Source organism: Sciurus vulgaris (genome assembly GCF_902686455.1).
Source record: "Sciurus vulgaris genome assembly, chromosome: 6".
In the NCBI taxonomy this organism is placed as follows: Eukaryota; Metazoa; Chordata; class Mammalia; order Rodentia; family Sciuridae; genus Sciurus; species Sciurus vulgaris.
Window position 1 is genome coordinate 30,178,169 of NC_136466.1, and position 22,430 is coordinate 30,200,598.

A 22,430-nucleotide genomic window follows, 5' to 3' on the forward strand; every position below is an offset into this window, starting at 1 on the left:
GACAGTTCACTTATGGTTATGATCCAGTTGGAAGAAGAGAAAACTATTTGAAGATGTTAATCTGACTATAGTATCATGAAATGGAAAAATGGTTAGCTCTGAACCCTGATATTAAGAAATCAACCTTAATTCTTAAAAGTTCAAATCAAATTGGAAGACATGATCATCTGCACAAAATACTAGTATGACAATGCATCCATTCAGCACATGGTATTTTCTAGTAAGGGCATCTCAGAACAATGTAGAAGTGAACTGTTGTTCTTTATTCTTCTAATTAAAAAAAAAAAAAAAAAAAAAGAGGAGAAGAAGGGGGGAGGAGGATGAGGAGGAGAAGGTGGGGGAAGAGGAGGAAATAAACACAATTATTAAAAAGCAAAATACTTAGATGCAGATCACCTCTGGTGTCTGATTATAAGACTTAACTTTCCTCTATCCCTACCCCTTTAGGGTACATTATTTGGATATTCAAAGTTTACTGACTAAATTTAATGAGAAAGAAGAAAACATTTGAAAAAAGTCATAGTATCTTTCCCCAAACCATTAATTTTCTTTCTGGTGGAATGGGTAAAAGAAATTAACAAATTTGGAATATGTTATATATAACTGCATCATGTTTCATATTCTCTTAAAAATCAGAAAAAGTTGGTACATGGTTCTCAGGCTACTTAAAATCTCTGGCAGGTCATAGCAATGGAACCTTCTGCAGTGTTTAAAGCATACTACATTTGAAGTTGAAACTGAAACATATAAAAAAAAATTCAGCATTCTTTAAAGTTCTTACCACAATCATTTCTGAAGGCTCTAATACAAGACAATCACATCCTCTTTTTCCTCCAAACTGCTTACCAAAACTATAAAAACAGAAAAACAATTTCTTTAGCAGACGTCATAAATAAAGTATATCAACATAAGAAAAAAACAAACAGCAAAAAAACCCTGAGATATAACTGAAAAATTCTGATTATTTCTTAATTTATAAGATTTTCTTTAAAAAGTTAAAAAAAAAAAAGCCCACACAAAACCACTTTGCTCTTAATTGCCCATATATAACAGGTCTCAATACAGTTCTATATGGAAATTTTAAATTTCTGCCTTTAATTATTCCCTAAAATTAGACAATACCTGCTTAATCTCAATTTTGAACATGTCAATACATACTGAATGAAAAGGGAACCATACTTAATAAGGAGTGATATCAAAATTCTCTAATGTTTGATAAAAATATTGCCTTACACAATAGATATTAAAAACTTTAATAAACATTAACATTCATGTATATAAAGAAATGTAACTAGGCACAAAGATGAATTACTTAAAAAAAAAAAAAGTGTTACAGCCACAGTGCAAGACGAGAAGCCTAATAAAGCCTGACAATCTCAGCAGAGACAGGAGTTATGGGGGTGTGGGTGATGAGGGAAAGATGCTTTGAATTAGTAAGAGAGAGTATGACAGAAAAAAGGGAAGAAAGGGGAAAAGAAAAAAGGGGAAAGGAGGGAAGGAGAGTAATAGAGAAAACAAACATGTATGAGTGTGAGGAAAGGAATGCACTTTGGAGATCTCTTTAGAAAGATCCCCTTGAATCTTTGGGTGACTTATGTACTGTGAATGTGTGAGCCAAAGCAGAACACATGGGCGCAATATATTTCCTTAGTAACATGACATATTGGTCCTATAATAAAGTAATGCTGGATTTATTCAAATTTAAAAGGCTCAAAATAATCAAATGCATTACAATTAGCTAAATTGTATGTTAAAACAAAGCCCAATACTACCTAAAGAAATATAACGAAAGCTCAAAATCAATGATATAAAACAGTCACAATATCCAATACTCATAAAAAGGGGAGGGGAGGCAAGAAACAGGAAACTATAGTCCAATAACCAATAAAACAGACCCAGAAAATGTCAATAGGTAAGGATATTAAAACGGTCCTTTTTAAGTATGTTCAATATATTCAAGAAAGCAGAGATAGATATGAATGAGAAACAATATATAAAAAAGATTTTCTAGAATATTGTAGCATGTCACATGTGCAGACACATAAGGTTTGCCTGTTTCACTCTTTTAGCAATGTTAAAATTGGTGAGCAGCTTCAGTCAGTGCCAACTTGACCTACCCATTACAGAAGTTCTTCTTAATCTTTCATCAGGTTTAGCATTCATTTTTGATTAGTACTTACATACAAAGTGTTAGGCTACTGAAATAACTTTTTATTACTGAATTTGTCAAATAGTACAAAAAGAAAAATTCTCCATTTACTTCTTGAGCTTCAGGAACTATAGTTTACAAATGAGAAGCAGAATAAATACTTCACAGACAGTATGGCTATATATAAAATAAGAGTTCACAAGATACCAGAAATAAGAGAATTTAGCAAGAAGGAGGGATACAAGCTCAATATCAGAGAAGAAAAATCATTTTATTGTATATTACCAACAAATTATTTAAAAAATAATTTTAAATTCCATTACAGATAATAGCTAAAAGATAAATTATCAAAATAATACAAAAATCCCATAAAACAACAAACCAAAAACTATAAAACAAGACACATCAAGGAAAGAAAACTTCAGACCAATATCCCTGATGAACATAGATGCAAAAATTCTCTAAAAAGATAATGTACCACAATCAAGTGGGGTTCATCCCAGGGATGCAAGGTTGGTTCAACAGATGGAAATCAATAAACATAATTCATCGCATCAACAGACTTAGAAAAAAATCATATGATCACCTCAATAGATGGAGAAAAAGCATTTGACAAAATACAACACCCTTTAATGTTCAAAACACTAGAAAAACTAGGGATAGTAGACATACCTCAACATTATGAAAGCTATATATGCTAAAGCCAAAGCCAACATCATTCTAAATGGAGAAAAATGAAAGCATTCCCTCTAAAAATGGGAACAAGACAAGGATGCCCTCTTTCACTACTTCTATTTAACATCATCCTCGAAACTCTAGCCAGAGCAATTAGAAGAAAGAAATTAAAGGGATAGGAATAGAGAAAGAACTGAAACATATCTAGCTGCTGATGACGTGATTCTATATTTAGAAGATTCAAAAAATTCCACCAGAAAACTTCTAAAACTAATAAGTGAATTGAGCAAAGTAGCAAGATATAAAAATCAACACCCACAAATCAGCATGTTCCTATATATCAGTGATCAATCTACTGAAAGAGAAATTAAGAAAACTACTCTGTTCATAATAGCCTCAAAAAATAAAAATACTTGGGAAATCAATCTAACAAGAGGTGAAAGACCTCTACAATGAAAACTACAGAACACTAAAGAAAGACTTTAGACTTTAGAAGATGGAAAGATCTCCCATGCATCTGGACAGGCAGAATTAATACTGTCAAAATGGCCATACTACCAAAAGCATTATACAGATTTAATGCAATTCCTACTAAAATCCCAATGACATTCTTAATAGAACTAGAAAAAGCAATCAGGAAATTCATTTGGAAAATGAGATACAGAATAGCTAAAGCAATCCTTAGCAAGAAGAGTGAAGCAGGAGGCATCAAAATACCAGACCTTAAACTATGGTACAGAGCCATAGTAACAAAAATGGCACGGCAATGGCACCAAAACAGACATGTAGACCAATGGCACAGAACAGAAGACACAGAGACAAACCCCACATAAATACAGTTATCTCTAAAGAAACAAAGGTGCCAGAAACATTCATTGGAGAAAAGATAGCCTTTTCAACAAATGGTGCTGGAAAAATGGAAATTCATATGTAGTAAAATGAAGTTAAATACCTAACTCTCACCCTGCATGAAACCTAACTCAAAGTGAATCAAAGACTTAGGTACTAGAACAGAGACCCTGCGCCTAACAGAAGAAAAATAGGCCCAAATCCTCATGATGTCAACTTAGGACCTGACCTCCTTAACAAAACTCCTAAAAGTATAAGAAGTGAAATCAAGAATCAATAAATGGAATGGTATCAAACTAAAACATTTCTTCTCAGCAAAGGAAACAATCAATAATGTGAATAGAGAGCCTACAGAATGAGAAAAAAAATCTAACCACCTGCATCTCAGAACATTAATCTCTAGGACATAGAAAGAACTCAAAAAACATCAAAAAAACAACCCAATCAATAAATGGGCTAAGGAAATAAACAGACACTTCACAGAAGAAATACAATCAATCAACAAACAGATGAAAATATGTTCATCATCTCTAGCAATTAGAGAAAAAAAATCAAACCTAAGACTTCATCTCATTCTAGCCAGAATGGAAATTATCAAGAATTCAAGCAACAATAAAATTGGTGAGGATGTGGGAGGGAAAGGTACATTGCTGGTGGGACTGCAAATTGGTGCAACCATTATGGAAAGCAGCATGGAGATTCCTCGGGAAACTTGAAATGGAACCACCATTTGACCCAGCTATCCCACTCCTCAGTTTATACCCAAAGAACTTAAAATAAGCATACTATAGTGATGTGGCCACATCAATGTTTATAGCAGCTCAACTCTCAATAGTTAAACTATGGAACCAACCTAGGTGTCCTTCAACAGATGGATAAAAAAAATGTGGTAAATATACATTATGGAATATTATTCAATCCTGAAGAATGAAAGATGGCATTTTCAGGTGAATGAATAGAAGTGAAGAATATCAAGTTAAGTGAAACAAGCCAATTCTAAAAAAAGGCAAAGGCCGAACTATTTTCTCTGATATGCAGATGCTAATTCACAAAAAGGGGTGGGGGCTAGGGAAGAATAGAGGTACTCTGAATTAGGCAGAGGGGAGTGAAGGGAGGGGAGGGACTATGGGGGTAGGAAGGAGAGCGGAATGAATTGGTCATTAATACCCTGTGTGTGTATATGACAACACGACCAGTGTGATTGTACATCATGTACAACCAAAGAATGAGAAATAATACTCCATTCATGTATGATGTGTCAAAATGCATTCTACTGTCATATACAACTAATTAGAACAACAGCAACAACAACAAAAGAACTATAAAACATTGCCCAGAGAAATTAAAGAAAATCCAAGTAAAAATAAATACAACTTGCTTAATGGATTCAAAAACTTGCCAATATTAAGATGGCACTTCTCTACAAACTGCTCTACAGATTCAAGGCAATCACAATAAAAAATCCCAGAAAGTTGCCTTAAAAGATTGGTGCAATGATTCTAAAACGTACATGGAAATGTAAAGAAACTAAAAGATCTAAAATGATTAGGAAAAATAACAAAGAATACTATTTATCAAATTTCAAGACATACTGTTAAAGAAAAGCAAGGCATGGTAGCATATGCCTAAAAGCCCAGTGACTCTTGAGGCTGAGGTAGAACTGTAAATTTGAGGCCAGTCTCAGCAATTTATCAATACCCTCAGTCTAAATAAATAAATAAATAAACAAACAAATAAATAACTGACTGGGTGTGTAGAACAGTGGTTCAATCCCCAGTACTGAAAATAAAAAACAAAGAGAATATTCAAGATGACATGGCATTGGATCAACACATAAAACAATGATAAGATGAAAAAAGGGAGACCTATATGTACTTATATGCTTTTTTTTTGGGGGGGGGGCAAAGGTGGCAAGGGAATAAAATGGGGAAAGATAATCTTTTCTATACATGGTGCTAGAATAACCAGGTATCAATATGTACAAGGAAAAATGGGGGGCTGTCTTAATTAACAACACAGGCAAAAATGATTACATATGAGAAAGACATACAAGAAAAGATTAAAACTATAAAAATTCTCCATGTGATAACTTTTTTGCACAGGCCTTATCTTCATGTCTAGAATTTTATCATGTCTAGAATTTTATCTTGAACAGTTTTGAATTTTGCTCTTTTGTTTCTTTAAATGATTCAGTTTTTTAAAAATATATCTTTTTACTAACACCACATATTGTATTAATTGATTTATGGATGAAGACCAAACTTGTATTCCTGGAATAACCTCAACTTGATAAAGGAATATAAACACTTGAGTATGTTCCTGGATTCAGTTTGCTATTACTTTGTTTGCAATTTCTGCATGTTTATTTCTGAGGATATGATCTGAAATTTTCCTTTCTATTTCATTGTCTGGCACTGGTAGCAATACTACAAATCTCACAGAAATGAGTTGAAAGCATTCTCCTTCCCCTATTTTCCATGAGGGTTTGTAAAGAGCATATAATAATGGCTTCCTTATGTTTCAAAATATTCAGAAGTCAAGTCATCTGGGCCCAGGATTCTCTTTGTATTCTTAAGCTATTATTGCTTTTTGAGACTATTTTGGTCTTGAAAAGATTTGCCCAAATTGTTGTATAAATTTATCAAATTTCCTTCTAATACTTCTAGTATCTGTAGGTTAGGAACATTTCTTCATACCTGATTTTGGTAATTTTTGTCTGTTTTATTTCATGGCCCATCTAACTCAGTTTGGCTTACATTTCAAAGAATTTTTTATTTCACAGATTCTTCACTATTTTTCTTTCCTACATGGAAACTTAAGATGAATGAGTCGAGATAACTGTTTTCTTATTAACATACTGCATCTCCAGAAAGTATTGCTTTAGATACATCTCATGATTTTTGATGTGTGCTCATTTTCATTCAGTTCAAACTATTTACTAACTTCTATTGTGAAGTCTTCCTTGACCTGAGTAATTTACAAATATACTACTTACATTCCCACACTTCTTTCTGGTATTGATTCATAATTTAATTTCACTGTGGTCAGCAAACTTAATTTCATTAATGTTGTAAAACAATTATTTTATTATTTCTTTTAAATTAGGACTTGTGTTATGCTCGAGAATATGTCTTACCCTGGGGAATGACCTGTGTGTGAGTCTTGAAAAAACCTTAGATATTCTAGATCAAGGTAGCTGACAATACCTTTCAAGTTGCCCTTTACTTATTTTCAGTCTAGTATTCTATTACTAGGAAAGTTTTTGAAATCTCCAGTTATAACTGTTAAACTAGAACAAAAAGACAAAAAAGCAAATCAATGAAATGAAATTTCAAATCAGAAAATGGGCCCACAGACATAATCAATGATTATATATGTGATGGGCCGACAAATCTGACTCCAAGAGAAATGTTATAGGCCAGACTCTAAGGGAAATGACTAAACAGACTCCATTTTGCTCTGAGACTCCATGTTATGTAGGAGATAAGCTTCTCCCATGGGAACACCCCGCCTCTGCACCCATCATCAGTTACTTAGCGTGACATGTTTAATAATATACAATGCCAACTCCTATGTAGTAACCAATGTACCATGTAAATGGTAATTGTGTGGATGTTAGCAACCATTCTTTAGTTTGTACATAGGTAAGGGTCAGTTTGACCCACTTCCCCCTCTGTCGATGATCTCATGATATTAGTTTGTAATTTTAAATCATAGCAACAGATACTTACGTTTGATGTGATTTTTGGTATAAAAACCCTGTGGTCGGGCTGTTCTCCCAATAGCCATTTTTTTAGGGCATTGTGTGAGACAGTCAGCTGGCCAGCTTAATAAAGACTCTCAAATTTGGACTTCTCAGTGGTGATCAGTCTGTTCTTAATTTGCGCCCCATAACAATATAAAATTCAATAAACACACAAAGGCAATCCAGAGGAAAAAGGATATTTTCATCAACAAAATGTTACTGGAACAATACAGAAAGTATATGTAAAAGTATAAAATTTAGATCCATACCTCATGTCATATACAAAAATTGTTCAAAAAAGATCCAAACAATTCATAGTAAAATCTAAAAATTTCAGAAGAATTTAAAGAAAAATTTTATTCTTTGTGACCTTAGGTTAATCAAAGATTTCTTATATACAACACAAAAAGCACAGTCTGTTAAGCAAACAAAACACATAATAAACTGAACTTCATCAAAATTAAATACTTCTGCTCTCTGAAACAGATGAAAAACAAAATCTACAGACAAGGAGAAAATATTGCATACCACATACTTATCAAAGGACTTGCATACAGCATACACACAAAACTTTTGAAAAGCAAAAATTGGAAATTAAACAACCCTACTCTGCTCCTTAACAAATGGCTAGAAGGTACAGACCTTTCATAAAAGATACAAAAGTGACAAGTATATGAACATGCTCATCATTATGAGAACTACAATTGGATAGCTGGTCAAGGTGGCCCATGCCTGTAATCCTAACGGCTCATAAGGCTGAGGCAGGAGGATGGAGAGTTCAAATCCAGGTTCAGCAACGTAACAAGGTCCTAAGCCTTAAGCAACTCAGCAAGACCCTGTCTCTAAATAAAATATAAAAAAGGCTGGGGATGTGGCTCAGTGGTTGTGCCCCAGGGTTCAACTGCTGGTACCAAAGAAAGACTGACATTGACCCAAATGTTGGCGACGAGGTGATATGTAAAAATCCCTACAAAGTTGATGAGAGTATAAAACAGTATAACTTTAGAAAAGTATAATACTTTCTAAAGATTACACATGCACTTACCATATAAACAGGCCATTCTTAGGTATTTATTCAAATTAAATCAAGGTATATGCCGTCCACATCCACATAAAGAATTATTCTAATTCTATGCTTTTATTTACTCAAGAAAAATGAAAAGTTCTTTGGATGTATAAGGAATTAGACACAAAAGTTCATACCAACTTTCTGTATTAGTCAAAAACAGGGAAACACCTGTAATCCCAATGGTTGGAAGTCTGAGGCCCTAAACAACTTAGTGAGACCCTGTCTCAAAATACATAAAAAGGGCTAGAGATGTGGCTCAGTGGTTAAGAGCCCCTGGGTTCAATCCTTGGTACCAAAATAAAACAAAACAAAATCCAAACAACAAACCCCAAACCTAAACCTCAAACTGGAAAATAATCCAAATGTCCATCAGTAACTGAATGCTAAAACAAACAGTGGTATAGTCAATGCAAGAATACTGAAATAAAAATGAAACATCAATACACATAACATGGATAAAATGTCAAAAATTTTTTTACTGAGTGCAAGAAACCAGATAAGAGTACCACTCACAGTATATGCTTCCCTTTACATCAAATATTTTCAAGAACACGTACACTGACTTAAAAAAAGGAAAAAATCAGTAATTGCCTGGGGACCAAGGGAAGAAGCAGGGAAGGTTAGCAGGGAAGGTTTACAAAGGGGCCTTAGGGAAGTTTTTCAAGTAATAAATTCATTATTTCGTTTTACAGGTGTTCACATATACCCTAACTTATCAAACTGTAGACTGTGAATACTTGTAGTTTGGTGTATCTTGATTACACTTCAATAAATTCATTTTAAAAAGACAGAAGTAAAAGTGAAAATACAAGTCAAATAAGAGAAAATGTTTGATAAATAGCTTATATCCTGAATGTATTAAATTATTACAGAATAATAATAAAAGCCAAACAACTGGAGTTTAAAACAGGCTTCTACTCCAGAAATTTAACAAGGTATTTCACTAAAGAAAAGCGAAAGCAATGGCCAATAAGCACAAGAAAAAATATGCAACATCATTATTAATCAGGAAAATGAAAATTAAAACCATTTCACACTGATAATAATAGATCAAGTAAAGGACTGACACCATTACACAGTGCTGACAATATGTAGAAATAGAAGCTCCAACTCCAAATTGCTGGTGGGAATCGAAAATGGTACAGACACCATGGAACATGGAACACCATGGCAGTCTCTCTATTAACCAGCAAGAAATGCTGGAGCTCAGAAAGGGATACCAGAAAACATACCAATTTGTACTTACACTGAGCAACAAAAAGCAGAAAAGGACTTTTCTCTGAAGTTTCCTTATCTACTTAAAGATAGTATACACCAAAAAGGGACATAACTGTTTTCTTTCTCCTCCTCATTATTTCATCAAGGAAAGAGAATTAAACTTGTATTATGGAAAACAGAGAATCACAGTTAAATACCACAACCAGAGCCTAGATGAACACTGTCTCAGGCTACTGTCTGTTCTTCAGGCCCATTTGCTTCCCCTAAAAATCATTTACTCTGCCTTTAATTTAAAACTACCTGCAGTGGCTCACTTCCTTCTAATCTATTAAAAACTGTATATAAGCTTCTGAATCTCATTGGATAGTGGGTGCTCCCCATTCTGTGATGCTCCTATGCACATATATTTCTATGCCTTTTTCCCTGTTAATTGGTCTATTGTCAATTCATTTCTCAGACTCAAGCACTGAACTTCGTTTAAGAGTTCTCCTGCCCCTGTAGTACATTACAAAGCCATAATAATTACAACAGTGTGGTATTCAAGCACATTCTGAGTTAATGATTCCCTGCTAGACATATACCCAAGAGAAATGCACACATGTGCATCTGATACACAAAAATGTTTGTAGTTGTTATACTTAATAGCGCTCAACACTCAATGATTATTTGTTGCATAAATGAATAAATTTTTTTAAAAACCAAATGTAATGAAGTCTGCTTTCCTGAGCTAAAGTCAGATTTTACTGTAACAACTAAAAAGTGAATTTAATTATAGAAAAATACTAAATTTATTTCAAAACAAGAAATTTAAATTTCAGACTCAAAGACTCAGAATGTAGTTCAATGGTAAAAGCCTTGCTTGGGATATGCAACAAGATCCAGGGTTTGAACTTTAACCTGGCCAAAAGGAAAAAAAAAAAATTCTGACCTATTTCTTAGTTCCTTTGTTCAGAATAAACTGTAAATATGTTTTACCTGTTTAAATTACAGATAAGATTTCATTATAAAATAAGGGAAGTATTAGGAAACAAAATCCTAAAAATTTAAAGGCCTCCCTCATCAGCAAGTTTCTGGTGGTTTCATAATTTGAGGCATGACAAGATATCCCTTCCCAAGTTGCTACAACTCATCTACCACACACATAAAAAAGACAGAGTTTAGTTATTTTCTTTGGATTGTGGAGTTAACATATACTACACGTGCATGTCCTACTCTTATCAATCTGAAGATTGATTATGCATAAGTTATGCATAAGACAGTCACCAAGTTCAGGATGCAGCAAGAGCCACTGTACCATTGCGCATACAATTCAGCATATCCAATGATTACCTAAAGTGTCTTTGGTAAATAAGAATCCTCTCCATTGAAACTTGCAAAGAGTAATAAAAGAATGATGATGTAGACCTCTAGGATTTCTGAGACATCTATGCCCTCTTTCTATAAATAACTATTCTACTTTCAAGAAACAGCTTCTGGCTTACTACTGGGTCTTGGTAGGGGCTCAACGCCTACTAACCATGGGATATCATGAACTGAGTGCCCAGCCATCAGGGCTGGGTCTGAAGTAACCTACTACTGAGTGAGCATAGAATGTAAGAGACCTAGTTCACACAGGTCCAGAGCAAAATATACATTCAAGAAGTTCAAATTTCTTGCACATCAACTCCTGTTACCTCATTTACCTTACCGTCAATCCATGCTTATGGCCATGGGAGTTCTTTATGATCAGCTGACTGAGGGAAAAAAAACCCAAAACCTGTTTTATAGATGGGTCTGCATAACATTCTGGAACCACTCAGAATGAATACTCTTGCTGGGTGTGGAGGCACATGCTTGTAATCCCAGTGGTTTAGGAGGCTGAGGCAAGGAGGATCATGAGTTCAAAGTCAGCCTCAGCAACTTAGTGAGGCCCTAAGCAACTTATCAAGATTCTGTCTTTTAAAGAAAAATATAAAAGGGCTGGGGATGTGGCTCAGTAGTTGAGCACCCCTGAGTTCAATCCCTTGTACAAAAATAAAGAAAAAAGAAAAAAGAAAAAAGAAAGGACACTCTCAGGGACGATCCTGCAAACCATTGGTGAAGAGCAATCCTCCCAGGGAATAGAACTTCAAGTAGTACCAAAAGTTGACCATTTTGTCTAGACTGAGAGATGGCCAGACTTACTGATCTAAACAGACTCATGGGCAGTTAATAATGCTCAAATGAATGGTTAGGGACTTGGAAGAATAAGACTGAAAAGACTGTTTAAATAAAAAAAAGTCTGGGAAAGGTTTGTAGATGGGCCTCTTTCAGAACAGGCATAGAACTTACAGAGAGTTATATCCCATGTATACTTTCAAAGGGCATTCACTGTGGAGAATCTTGTTAATAAGAAGGCAAAATGGCATGATCTATACATGTCAACTAACTAACCTCTTTCCCTGGCTACTTTAGGGCTTGTTCAGTAGGACTATGGACAAAGTGACCAGGGTGGCAGGGGTTGAGAAGAGACAGGAGAACTCAAATGCTAATGCTACATCTGGGTGCCTAATTTGCCAACAGACCAATAACTAAGTCTCTGATATGAAACTATTTCTTAAGAGGTCTAATTAGCTACCAGAGGCAGGTTATTTACACTGGATCTCTTCTATGACAGAGGAAGCAGGTATTTCTTCTCAATGGAATAGACATTTTCTGGAAATGGATTCACCTTAAATGCTTCTGCATGGTCCAAGTATGGGTTCACAAAAAATTTTAACTCCTGTCTTGCTACTCAGGACAACCAAGGAACTCACTTTTTAGCAACAATGTTTTTCATCTTCCTCAAGAGCTCCTAAGGGCTCATATTCAAGTCATGAAAGTCATATTCAAGTCACTGCTATATTTAATAATTAATTAACAGAATTTTGCTTCCACTCATAACACCTTTGAACTCTGCTGGTTTAGTAGAGGCTTAATGCTTTTCCCAGGAGACACAATAATGGTCCCAATGAGAGACTTCTACCTGACCACTCAACCAAAGGCTTCTTAGGTCATTCTACTAGCTCAAGTGATGAATCACAATTACCAAGAGGAAACTGGGTTACAAGACACCACGAGAGAGGGGAACTATGTCTGGGGCCCGGAGGGAATGTTCTCTCGGGCTCCTTGTCATGCTTTAGAAACAAGAAGTCCCCCAAAAGTTCATGTGCAAGAAAATACAAGAAAGTTTAGAGGTGAAATGATTGAGTTACACCAGTCTTAACCTAATCAGTATGCATTAATCCGCTCAGAATGAATTAAGGGGGTGGTAACTATAGGTAGGTAGGATGTGGCTGAAGGAAGTAGGTCACTGGGGATGTGCCTTTGGGGTTTATATTTTGTCCATGGTGATGGGAGTTCTCTCCTTGCTTCCTGATTGTCATATACAGAGCTGCTTTCCTCTACCACACACTTCCACTATGTTTTGCCTCACCTTGGGCACAGAGCAACAGAGCAGGCCATCTATGAATTGAAAGAAAATATGAATATGAATATTTTGAAGATATGAAAATTTTAATTCTAAAGTTTATATGGAGAGGAAAAATACCTATTGAAGAGTAAAATCAGAGAACTAACACTACCCATCTTTAAGACTCACTATAAAACCATGTTATGGTTTTGATATTAGGTATCCCCAAAAAGCTCATGCATAAGACAATTAAAAAAAAAGTTTAGAAATGAAATGTCTGGTTTATGAGGGCCTTAACCTATTCAGTGCATTAATCCATTAATATGCATTAACTGGGTGGTCACTGAAGGCAAATAGTATGTGGCTGGAGTAGGTGGATCATTGGGGGGGGGTGTGTCTCTGGGGGTATATATTTTGTCAGTGGTGAGAGGTGTCACTCATTCTCTGCTTCTTGGTGCCAGGTTCTGAGCTGCTTTCATCCACCATATCCTTCTATCTCACCTTGGGCCCGAAGCCAGTTGTTTATGGACTGAGAACTCTGAAACCATGAACACCAAATAAAATTTTCCTCCTCTAAAATTGTTCTTGTCAGTGTCTTTTGGCCACAGCAACAAAAAAAGTTGACTAAAACACTCTGTGAAGTACTTCCATGTCATTATAAAAGGTTAATATGAAACTACAAAAAGGGACAGGACAACTAAGAAGCCTTTAGAAATGAAAGCATTATTCCCATAATCAGGTAAAGAATCCAGAGCAGCTGAAGGCAAAAATATCAAATGAGGTGTGAAAGAAGGAAACAGAGATGGTAACTACAGCTTTGTGACCAATTATAGATACAAGGACTACAGTAACTTTTCATATTTTCTCTTTGCTTATTGTAATATCTCTATTTTTATGTTAACTATTTTCTTCTTTTCCCCATATTTATTTTATATACAAGTAGTTTAAAATGAACTTCATTAGTCTTTAGTAAAGTTAAGAGAATATTCAGAGACATTATAATGAAATATATAATTTATATATATATATAGCAATGATTGTTGGGATTGTGGATTCCCTTTGTTGTTGAATGAAATTCCAAATGTGTTAGGGGCATTCATATGGAAGATCAGCTCTCAAGGTAGTGAACTGTGACAGTTATTTACTTCCTCTCAACCCTACCCTTCATTGCCCTAGTTTGTGTTAAAGGATGTGGATTCTATAAACTTTTGCCTGGTGGATATGCTAAAGCTTGGTCAGTAGAGGGTGCCAGAGGGATACTGCAGTACGAAGTCCTTTCCTCTGCATTTGTGGGAGGAGGGTGTTAAAGGTTGAAGGAGGGGATTTGTTGTGCTGGTCCCCAGCTTTGGAGTACTTCTATACCTTGAGGCAAGGAGCTGGAGTGGTGAGGTTCTTCTGCTTGCCTGTACTTGTCAGCAATACCCTCCCCACCAGCCTGGATGAGATTAGTATGGACCAGCTCTGGCTCAGGGCAAACCAGTGAATTGGTTTGCAGCTGGCATATTCAGCAGTCAAATCTGAATTTCAGCCATGGGAAGGGGTCCCCCTTTCAAGTTTATTCCTTTCTTGGGAACCCTCCCTCAGGTGTGAGGTATTCTCCTTTTTCCTTCTTCGTAGCTATTATGCTTTAGATATAAGATGTTATGAGAGCCTTAACCCAATCTGTGCATTAACCCACTTGAATGGATTAACTGGGTAATAACTGTAGGCAGGCAGGGTGTGGCTAGAGGAGGTGGGTATATATTTTGTCCCTGGTGAGCTGAACTTACTCTGTCTCTGCTTCCTTGTTGCCATGTCCTGAGCTGTTTTTCTTTTCCACATCTTTTCTCCATGATGTTCTGCCTTACCTTAGGTTCCAAGTAATACAGTCAGCTGTCTAATGACTGTGACCTCTGAAACAAGGAGCCTCAAAATAAACTTTTCTTCCTCATCAGGTCTTTTGGTCACAATGATAAAAAACTGACTAAAACAGCAACTAATCTCTTAATAATTAAATTAATTATTGTAATAATTAATAATTATAATTATTAATAATTCTTTGAATGAAACTGTCCCTGTAGGTAAATTAGCTATATTTCTATAAACTAAAATATTATTACTCCTACTCCTTTATGAGGTAGTGATCATATTTTCTAGGTATCATAATGATCACATCCCACTGTTATTATGCTATAATAGTTATATTAAGAAAACCCCCAAATTATTTGATGCTTATTATATGCCAAACATGATTTTAGGTAGTTTATCTGTATTAACTAATTAATCCTAATAATCATTCTAGATATAACAAATAAAACAAATCTGACCTGGAATTATTCTTTAATATAGAGATTAAATAAATTTGTACCATGTTATGAAGCTCACAATGGCTACATTAATGTGTAGCATGACTTTGTCTTTTTAAAACCTTGTATATTCCTTTCCATTATTTTAAAAAAGTTAAATATCACTGTCTCAATCACAAACCAATGGTGAATTACTGTAGCTGAATAATGTCTATGAAGTCTTTACAAAAAATTTTCTACCATTTATAACAGCAAGAGAGTGAGGAAATATTGAAAGAAAAACACAGTCCTAAAACATAACTACAGGCAATATCAACCCAGCTTGTTCTAACTTAAGGGCTGACTAAATACAAATCCAGTAATGGGAGTTTCATAAATACAGAGGAAAAGAATAATAGCCAAAGGTTTAAATAACAAAGAACTAATATATAATTTATTTGTAGAAATAATCAACTATGTTTTATTCTACCAGTCAAGAAGCACAAATTTTATTTCAATAAAGTCAACAATATAAAGCTTCAGAACTCAAGACATGACTTTAAAAATGCATTTAAACTGAGATTTTCCATACTCTGATATTTAAATTTAATAGCTATACTACTAAATCCATTTAGCTGCAACTGCAAGTCTTACTTTAAAAGTTTAAGAGCCTCTTTTCACTATTATGGGAAATGTCACTAAAAAATTAATTTTTATGTCACCAAAATGTAATTTGAGGCCCCAAAATCTGAATTGCTAAAAGACTAAGAATACTGTAACTGAGCATCTAATTATCCTTCTCCTCTTTACCTTAATAATTATGATAATGAGCAATTTCTTTTAGCAAGTAGGCATGGCTCTAAGAGATTTAAATAGATTAATTCATTTGTATCTTAGCAATAGTCAATGAAATAGGTTGTTAGTGCCTCATTTTACAAATGAGCAAACTGAGGTACAGAGATTAAGCAATTTGCTCAAGAAATGGTAGAGTGCACTCATGAAGTATGGCTCTAGAGTGTAAACCCTTACAGATTTTTGTTGAGAGCTTTGAGTAGCAGAGCTTGCTAAAGCCTCATGACAAAACTCAAGTAGGTTTTGTTATTATCCTTGTTTCACAGAAAACTAAAATTTGTCCAGTCACAAAACTAGGAAGTGATAAAATTAGGATTTTAATCTAGTTTGCTTATTCTACAAAAGTATTTCTCATCTACTATAATATACTGTTTCTCAATAATGTACTAAATCCAAATGCCATCAGATAAATCAGATCAAATCCCACACAAAACCATGGTCCAAACAGGAAGTGGATACTATGTCATAGTGTAAACTTCAAGATCATACCCTCAGAAGTAAGAAATCCTGTCAAATTATTTCTGATGGTAACAAGAAGCAGACATTTAAAAAAAATGTATCATCCACTGAGAGAAAATACACACCTTACATAAAATAGTGTAATATAAGAGACAAAAGAACTACAATGTTACTGTGCCTACACTAAGAAGTTAATGTAAACTTACCTGCAAGGAGGCAAAACCATGGAGTCTTTGACAAGTACAGATCCAGAAAGCAGGATATACCAACATCTGGCAATAGTTTCTGAGCTGTTTAAATAAACAAGTAAATAAATACACATGCTCACTTGTATATGGATTCAATGCAAAATACACAATATGATAATACTGCAAAAATCATTAAAGATTAAGTAACAATACTTGGAAACTTGGGAAATTTTGAGTGTTGCATAGGGTTTCATATAGATCAAATTTACACTGGGAAAAAAGCAGCTAATTCTTAACAGGTACACAGAGCACTTATCTGTAGTATTAGAAAATGAAATGAAAATGAAAACATTATGCGATAGAAATTTTTTTTAAAACTCAAAGAAAAAATGTATAGAACATAATCATAGCAGTAATCTAAAACATCTAGAACTTAAAGGCAACCTAAACATCTAGTATTATTAGAATGATTTTATAATCATGGTATAATATAATGGGCTATCATACATTCATTTTAAAATAGAACTATAAGGAGATACATTAAAATAGAATTGTATATAAAGCAGCAAAGAACATATATATGTTGTAAAGAAAATATAAATGCATACAAAAGACATGATCCAAAAAGCAGCAAGGGAGGACTGAAATTAAAAGTGAATTACTATTATTATTAACTTTCAGATGGAAAGAGTTGCTCAAAAGTATGTAGAGCTAGAAGTTCTCAAGAATGTGGAGAGGGAAGGTAAAGGAATGCTGTCCTCCAGAGGAAATTCAGCAATTGATATACTCTACCGTTTAAATATTTCATTTTAAAATTAGAAAACCGTTTCTCACAAATATATGTTACTTCTAGGAAAAAATAGGGAAGAGCAAGGATATCAAATGTTGAGAGAATCTACTAGTGGAAAACAGAATAATACCTTTATAGACAAAGGCAATTACATTTAATTACATTTATATCTATACATGATTTAAAATTTCATATAGCTTCACAGTCTGAATGACTTTCTATTAGTTTGAAATAATTCTAATTTAAAGCCAATTAAAAACCAGGTATGGTGGTTTTTAATTTTAATCCCAGCAGCTTGGGAAGATCACAATATCAAAGTCAGCCTCAGCAACTCAGCAAAGCCCTAAGCAACTTAATAAGAACCCTATCTCTAAAAAAGGGTTGGGGATGTGTCTCAGTGGTTAAGCACCCCTGGGTTTAATTCCCAGCACCAAAATAAATAAAGCCAATAAAAACCACAATAAAGGACTTGTGCTTTATGATTAAGTATTTTTTCTAAGTCATAAAACTACTAAGCATAACTCCTAATGATTTATATGCAATTCAATTACTTCTGCCAAATGCTCTAATTTTTCAGATTTCCCCTGATTTAGCACTTGCCTGATAGAAGTTAATACTAAAATGTTATATTGGATAAATCTTAATATAATATTAGATAAATCCCCAAACTACCTTTGTTCAAGTCATACTCAATAAGCCTTCCAAGTATAATAACCAGAAACAGTAATGAAAGCACTTAAAAGAGCATTATACACTTTAAGAAAAGTTCCTCTTTCCTTCATCATGAATTTGTATGATGAAAGGAAACTTACAGCCAAAATAATTTCTAGTCAAGATCTTATTACACCTAAGATAAAGAAATACCAGCCACTTGAAGAAAAACATTCTTAAGTCTTTAATCGTGGTTTGTATCAATCACCATAAAAACCTTGGTCTCCCTTTTCATCCTCCATCTGGAAGTATCTGATCTGCCTATGGCTCTAGATGGACTAATTTCTGACTAATCTTTCTCCCAAACCTCTCACAGTCCTAAAATTCATCCACTAAGTCTATGAAAAATACCTTTTATTTTCAATGTGTTCTCAATATTTCCTGAGGACACTACTTCCTTTAAAATCATTTAAAAATGGTGAATTCTTTATCTTATACACTACTCCTACCACTAGCCTAGAGACCAGGTCAGTGATCTCCCTTGTAACTAACTAATCAATTCAAAACCAGTTTTCCTCTCCTCACTAAAAACACCCACTTTGAATCTTAGATCATCAAATCATTTCATTCACTGTCCTTCTAAATGCAACCTATTACACACACCATGGTTCTCTCATTTCTTATAAATTTTAATTCTTGACTTTTAAATACTGCATTTCACTGTGTAATTTTCCCTACAGCATAATTGTTGCATCCCATTTTTTTCAATGCAAAAACTGGCTTACAACTTTTCATCTGTAATTGTCATATGGTATAAACCTGCTCATTATGCCTCTTAAAAAAGTAAACAAGAGCAGCAATGTATCCACCAGTAGCACATACATGAGTTTTTGTCTTCCTGTGCACTGCAAGACACAAACTTAAAATTCTCAGCCCAGGACCACTGTCAGTATATTTTGGAAAGTTCACATGATTTGTTTAAAGCACTAATGTATGAGTGGTGCTGGGGATTGCATTTGAAGTAAGGAAACCAGTGAGACGAGTCCAGAATTTCTGGACACCGAAGATTAAAACTGTCACAAAGAATGATATGCGTTGACTTGGACTATTCAATTTTAATGAATGTTCACCAAGTATTTTGTGCATTCTAATCCTGCACCAAAGACAGCTTATTAATAAATGTTTTTAAAAGTAATACAAGCATAATTAAAAAAAAAAAAAAAAAAGCTTCAAGTAAAGGTTGCACACGTTTTTGCCAAAAAAGTTGGCATAAAATCTGTGACGATGATGTGTTAAAATATGGTAACCATTCTAACATTGCTTCTGTCTTTTATTTATTTATTTATTTATTTTTATTGTAAACAAATGGGATACATGTTGTTTGTTTGTACATGGAGTAACAGCATATCTTTTGCATATGCATACATTTACATACAGTAATGATGTTTGATTCATTCCGTTATTTTTTCCTTCCCCCCCACCCCTCCCACCTCTCTTTTCCCTCTATACAGTCCCTCCTTCCTCCATTCTTGCCCCCCTCCCACTCCCCATTAAGTGTCATCATCCACTTATCAGTGAGATCATTCCTCTTTTGGATTTTTTAGATTGGCTTATCTCACTTGGCTTATCTCACTTAGCATGATATTCTCCAATTTCATCCATTTGCCTGCACATGCCATAATTTTATTATTCTTTATGGCTGAGTAATATTCCATTGTATATATATATCACAGTTTCTTTATCCATTCATCAATTGAAGGGCATCTAGGTTGGTTCCATAGTCTGGCTATTGTGAATTGAGCAGCTATGAACATTGATGTGGCTGTATCTCTAGTATGCTGATTTTAAGTCCTTTGGGTATAGGCCAAGGAGTGGGATAGCTGGGTCAAATGGTAGGTCCATTCCAAGTTTTCTAAGGAATCTCCTCACTGCTTTCCAGAGTGGCTGCACTAATTTGCATCCCCACCAGCAATGTATGAGTGTACCTATTTCCCCACATCCTCTCCAACACCTATTGTTGCTTGTATTCTTGATAATTGCCATTCTAATTGGGTGAGATGGAATCTTAGTGTAGTTTTGATTTGCATTTCTCTTATTACTAAAGATGTTGAACATTTTTTCATATATCTGTTGATTGCTTGTAGATCTTCTTCTGTGAAGTGTCTGTTCATTTCCTTAGCCCATTTGTTGATTGGGTTATTTGTATTCTTGGTGTAGAGTTTTTTGAGTTCTTTATAGATTCTGGAGATTAGTGCTCTATCTGAAGTATGAGTGGCAAAGATACTCTCCCACTCTGTAGGCTCTCACTTCGCATTGCTGATAGTTTTCTTTGCTGAGAGAAAGCTATTTAGTTTGAATCTATACCAGTCATTGATTCTTGCTTTTATTTCTTGTACTATGGGAGTCCTGTTAAGGAAGTCTGATCCTAAGCCAACAAGTGGAAGATTTGGACCTACTTTTTCTTCTATAAGATGCAGGGTCTCTGGTCTGATTTCAAGGTCCTTGATCCATTGTGAGTTGATTTTTGTGCAGGGTAAGAGACAGGGGTTTAGTTTCATTCTGTTGCATATGGATTTCCAGTTTTCCCAGCACCATTTGTTGAAGAGGCTATCTTTTCTCCATTACATAATTTTGGCACCTTTGTCTAGTATTAGAAAATTGTATTTATTTGAGTTTGTGTCCGTGTCCTCTATTCTGTACCATTGATCTACTTGTCTATTTTGGTGCCAATGCCATGCCGTTTTTGTTACTATTGCTTTGTAGTATAGTTGAAGTTCTGGTATTGCGATACCCCCTGTTTCATTCTTCCTGCTAAGGATTGCTTTAGCTATTCTGGGTTTCTTATTCTTCCAGATGAATTTCATGATTGCTTGCTCTATTTCTGTGAGGTACGTCATTGGGATTTTAATTGGAATTGCATTGAATTTGTATAGCACTTTAGGTAGTATGGCCATTTTGACAATATTAATTCTGCCTATCCAAGAACATGGGAGATCTTTCCATCTTCTAAGGTCTTCCTCAATTTCTTTCTTCAGTGTTTTGTAGTTTTCATTGTAGAGATCTTTTACCTCTTTGGTTAGATTGATTCCCAAGTATTTTATTTTTTTTGAGGCTACTGCAAATGGAGTTGTTTTCCTCATTTCCCTTTCAGCTGTTTTGTCGCTTGCATATAAAAATGCTGTAGATTTATGTGTGTTGATTTTATAGCCTGCTATTTTGCTGAATTCATTGATGAGGTCTAGAAGTTTTCTGGAGGAGGTTTTTGGATCCTCTAAATATAGAATCATGTCATCCGCAAATAGTGACAGCTTAAGTTCCTCTTTTCCTATTCATATCCCTTTAATTTCTTTGGTCTGCCCAATTGCTCTGGCTAGAGTTTTGAGGATAATGTTGAATTGAAGTGGTGAAAGAGGACATCCCTGTCTTGTTCCCGTTTTTAAAGGGAATGGTTTCAGTTTTTCTCCATTTAGAATGATCTTTGCCATAGGCTTAGCATAAATAGCCTTTACAATGTTCAGGTATGTTCCTACTATCCCTATTTTTTCTAGTGTTTTGAGCATGAAGGGGTGTTGTATTTTGTCAAACGCTTTTTCTGCGTCAATTGAAATAACTGTATGATTCTTATCCTTAAGTCTATTGACATGATGGATTACGTTTATTGATCAATTTCTTGATCTCTTCTTTAAAGATCTTATCCTCCACTTACTTCAGGCACTTACTTCCATGGCCAACCACAATAAATCTCGTGTTAACAGTAATTATAATACTTTCATAATCAGAAGATTCAAGCATCCCACTTGATTCCTTCTAGTTCACTGTATCATCCAGACTCCCATAATAAATCTCATAAAGATCTTGTCATCTCTTTTCTGTTTCTCCCTTCTGTACCTTCCATTTTAAGTTACTACTATCATTTCTTTGCTTAAAAAAAAAAAAAAAAAAAAAACACTTGATTTTATTATATTTAGTGGACTAACAAATCCAACATTTTACCTACTCTACTTCTACCCCACAGCAGAATATAGCTGATTTAAAAAAATAAAATAAAATAACCATGCAGCCAGGTGCATACCTGTAATCCCAGCTACTGGGAAGGCTGAAACAGGAAGATC

The 22,430-nt window shown here is 34.6% G+C and overlaps 1 protein-coding gene across 10 annotated transcripts in view; it reads right to left on the bottom strand.

Annotated features, from left to right (window-relative positions):
* The window catches only part of RAPGEF6 (Rap guanine nucleotide exchange factor 6), a 209,443-nt gene that overhangs the window by 133,416 nt on the left and 53,597 nt on the right, over nt 1-22,430 (bottom strand). For 9 of the 10 annotated variants that reach the window (XM_079144100.1, XM_079144102.1, XM_079144104.1 and 6 more), the window contains exons 4-5: nt 16,896-16,979; nt 782-851 (exon numbers count right to left, since the gene is read on the bottom strand). In XM_079144100.1, the coding sequence (XP_079000226.1) occupies nt 782-851; nt 16,896-16,979 (154 nt within the window). The remainder of the gene's footprint in view (nt 1-781; nt 852-16,895; nt 16,980-22,430) is intronic. The other variant, XM_079144103.1, reaches the window with a different exon arrangement.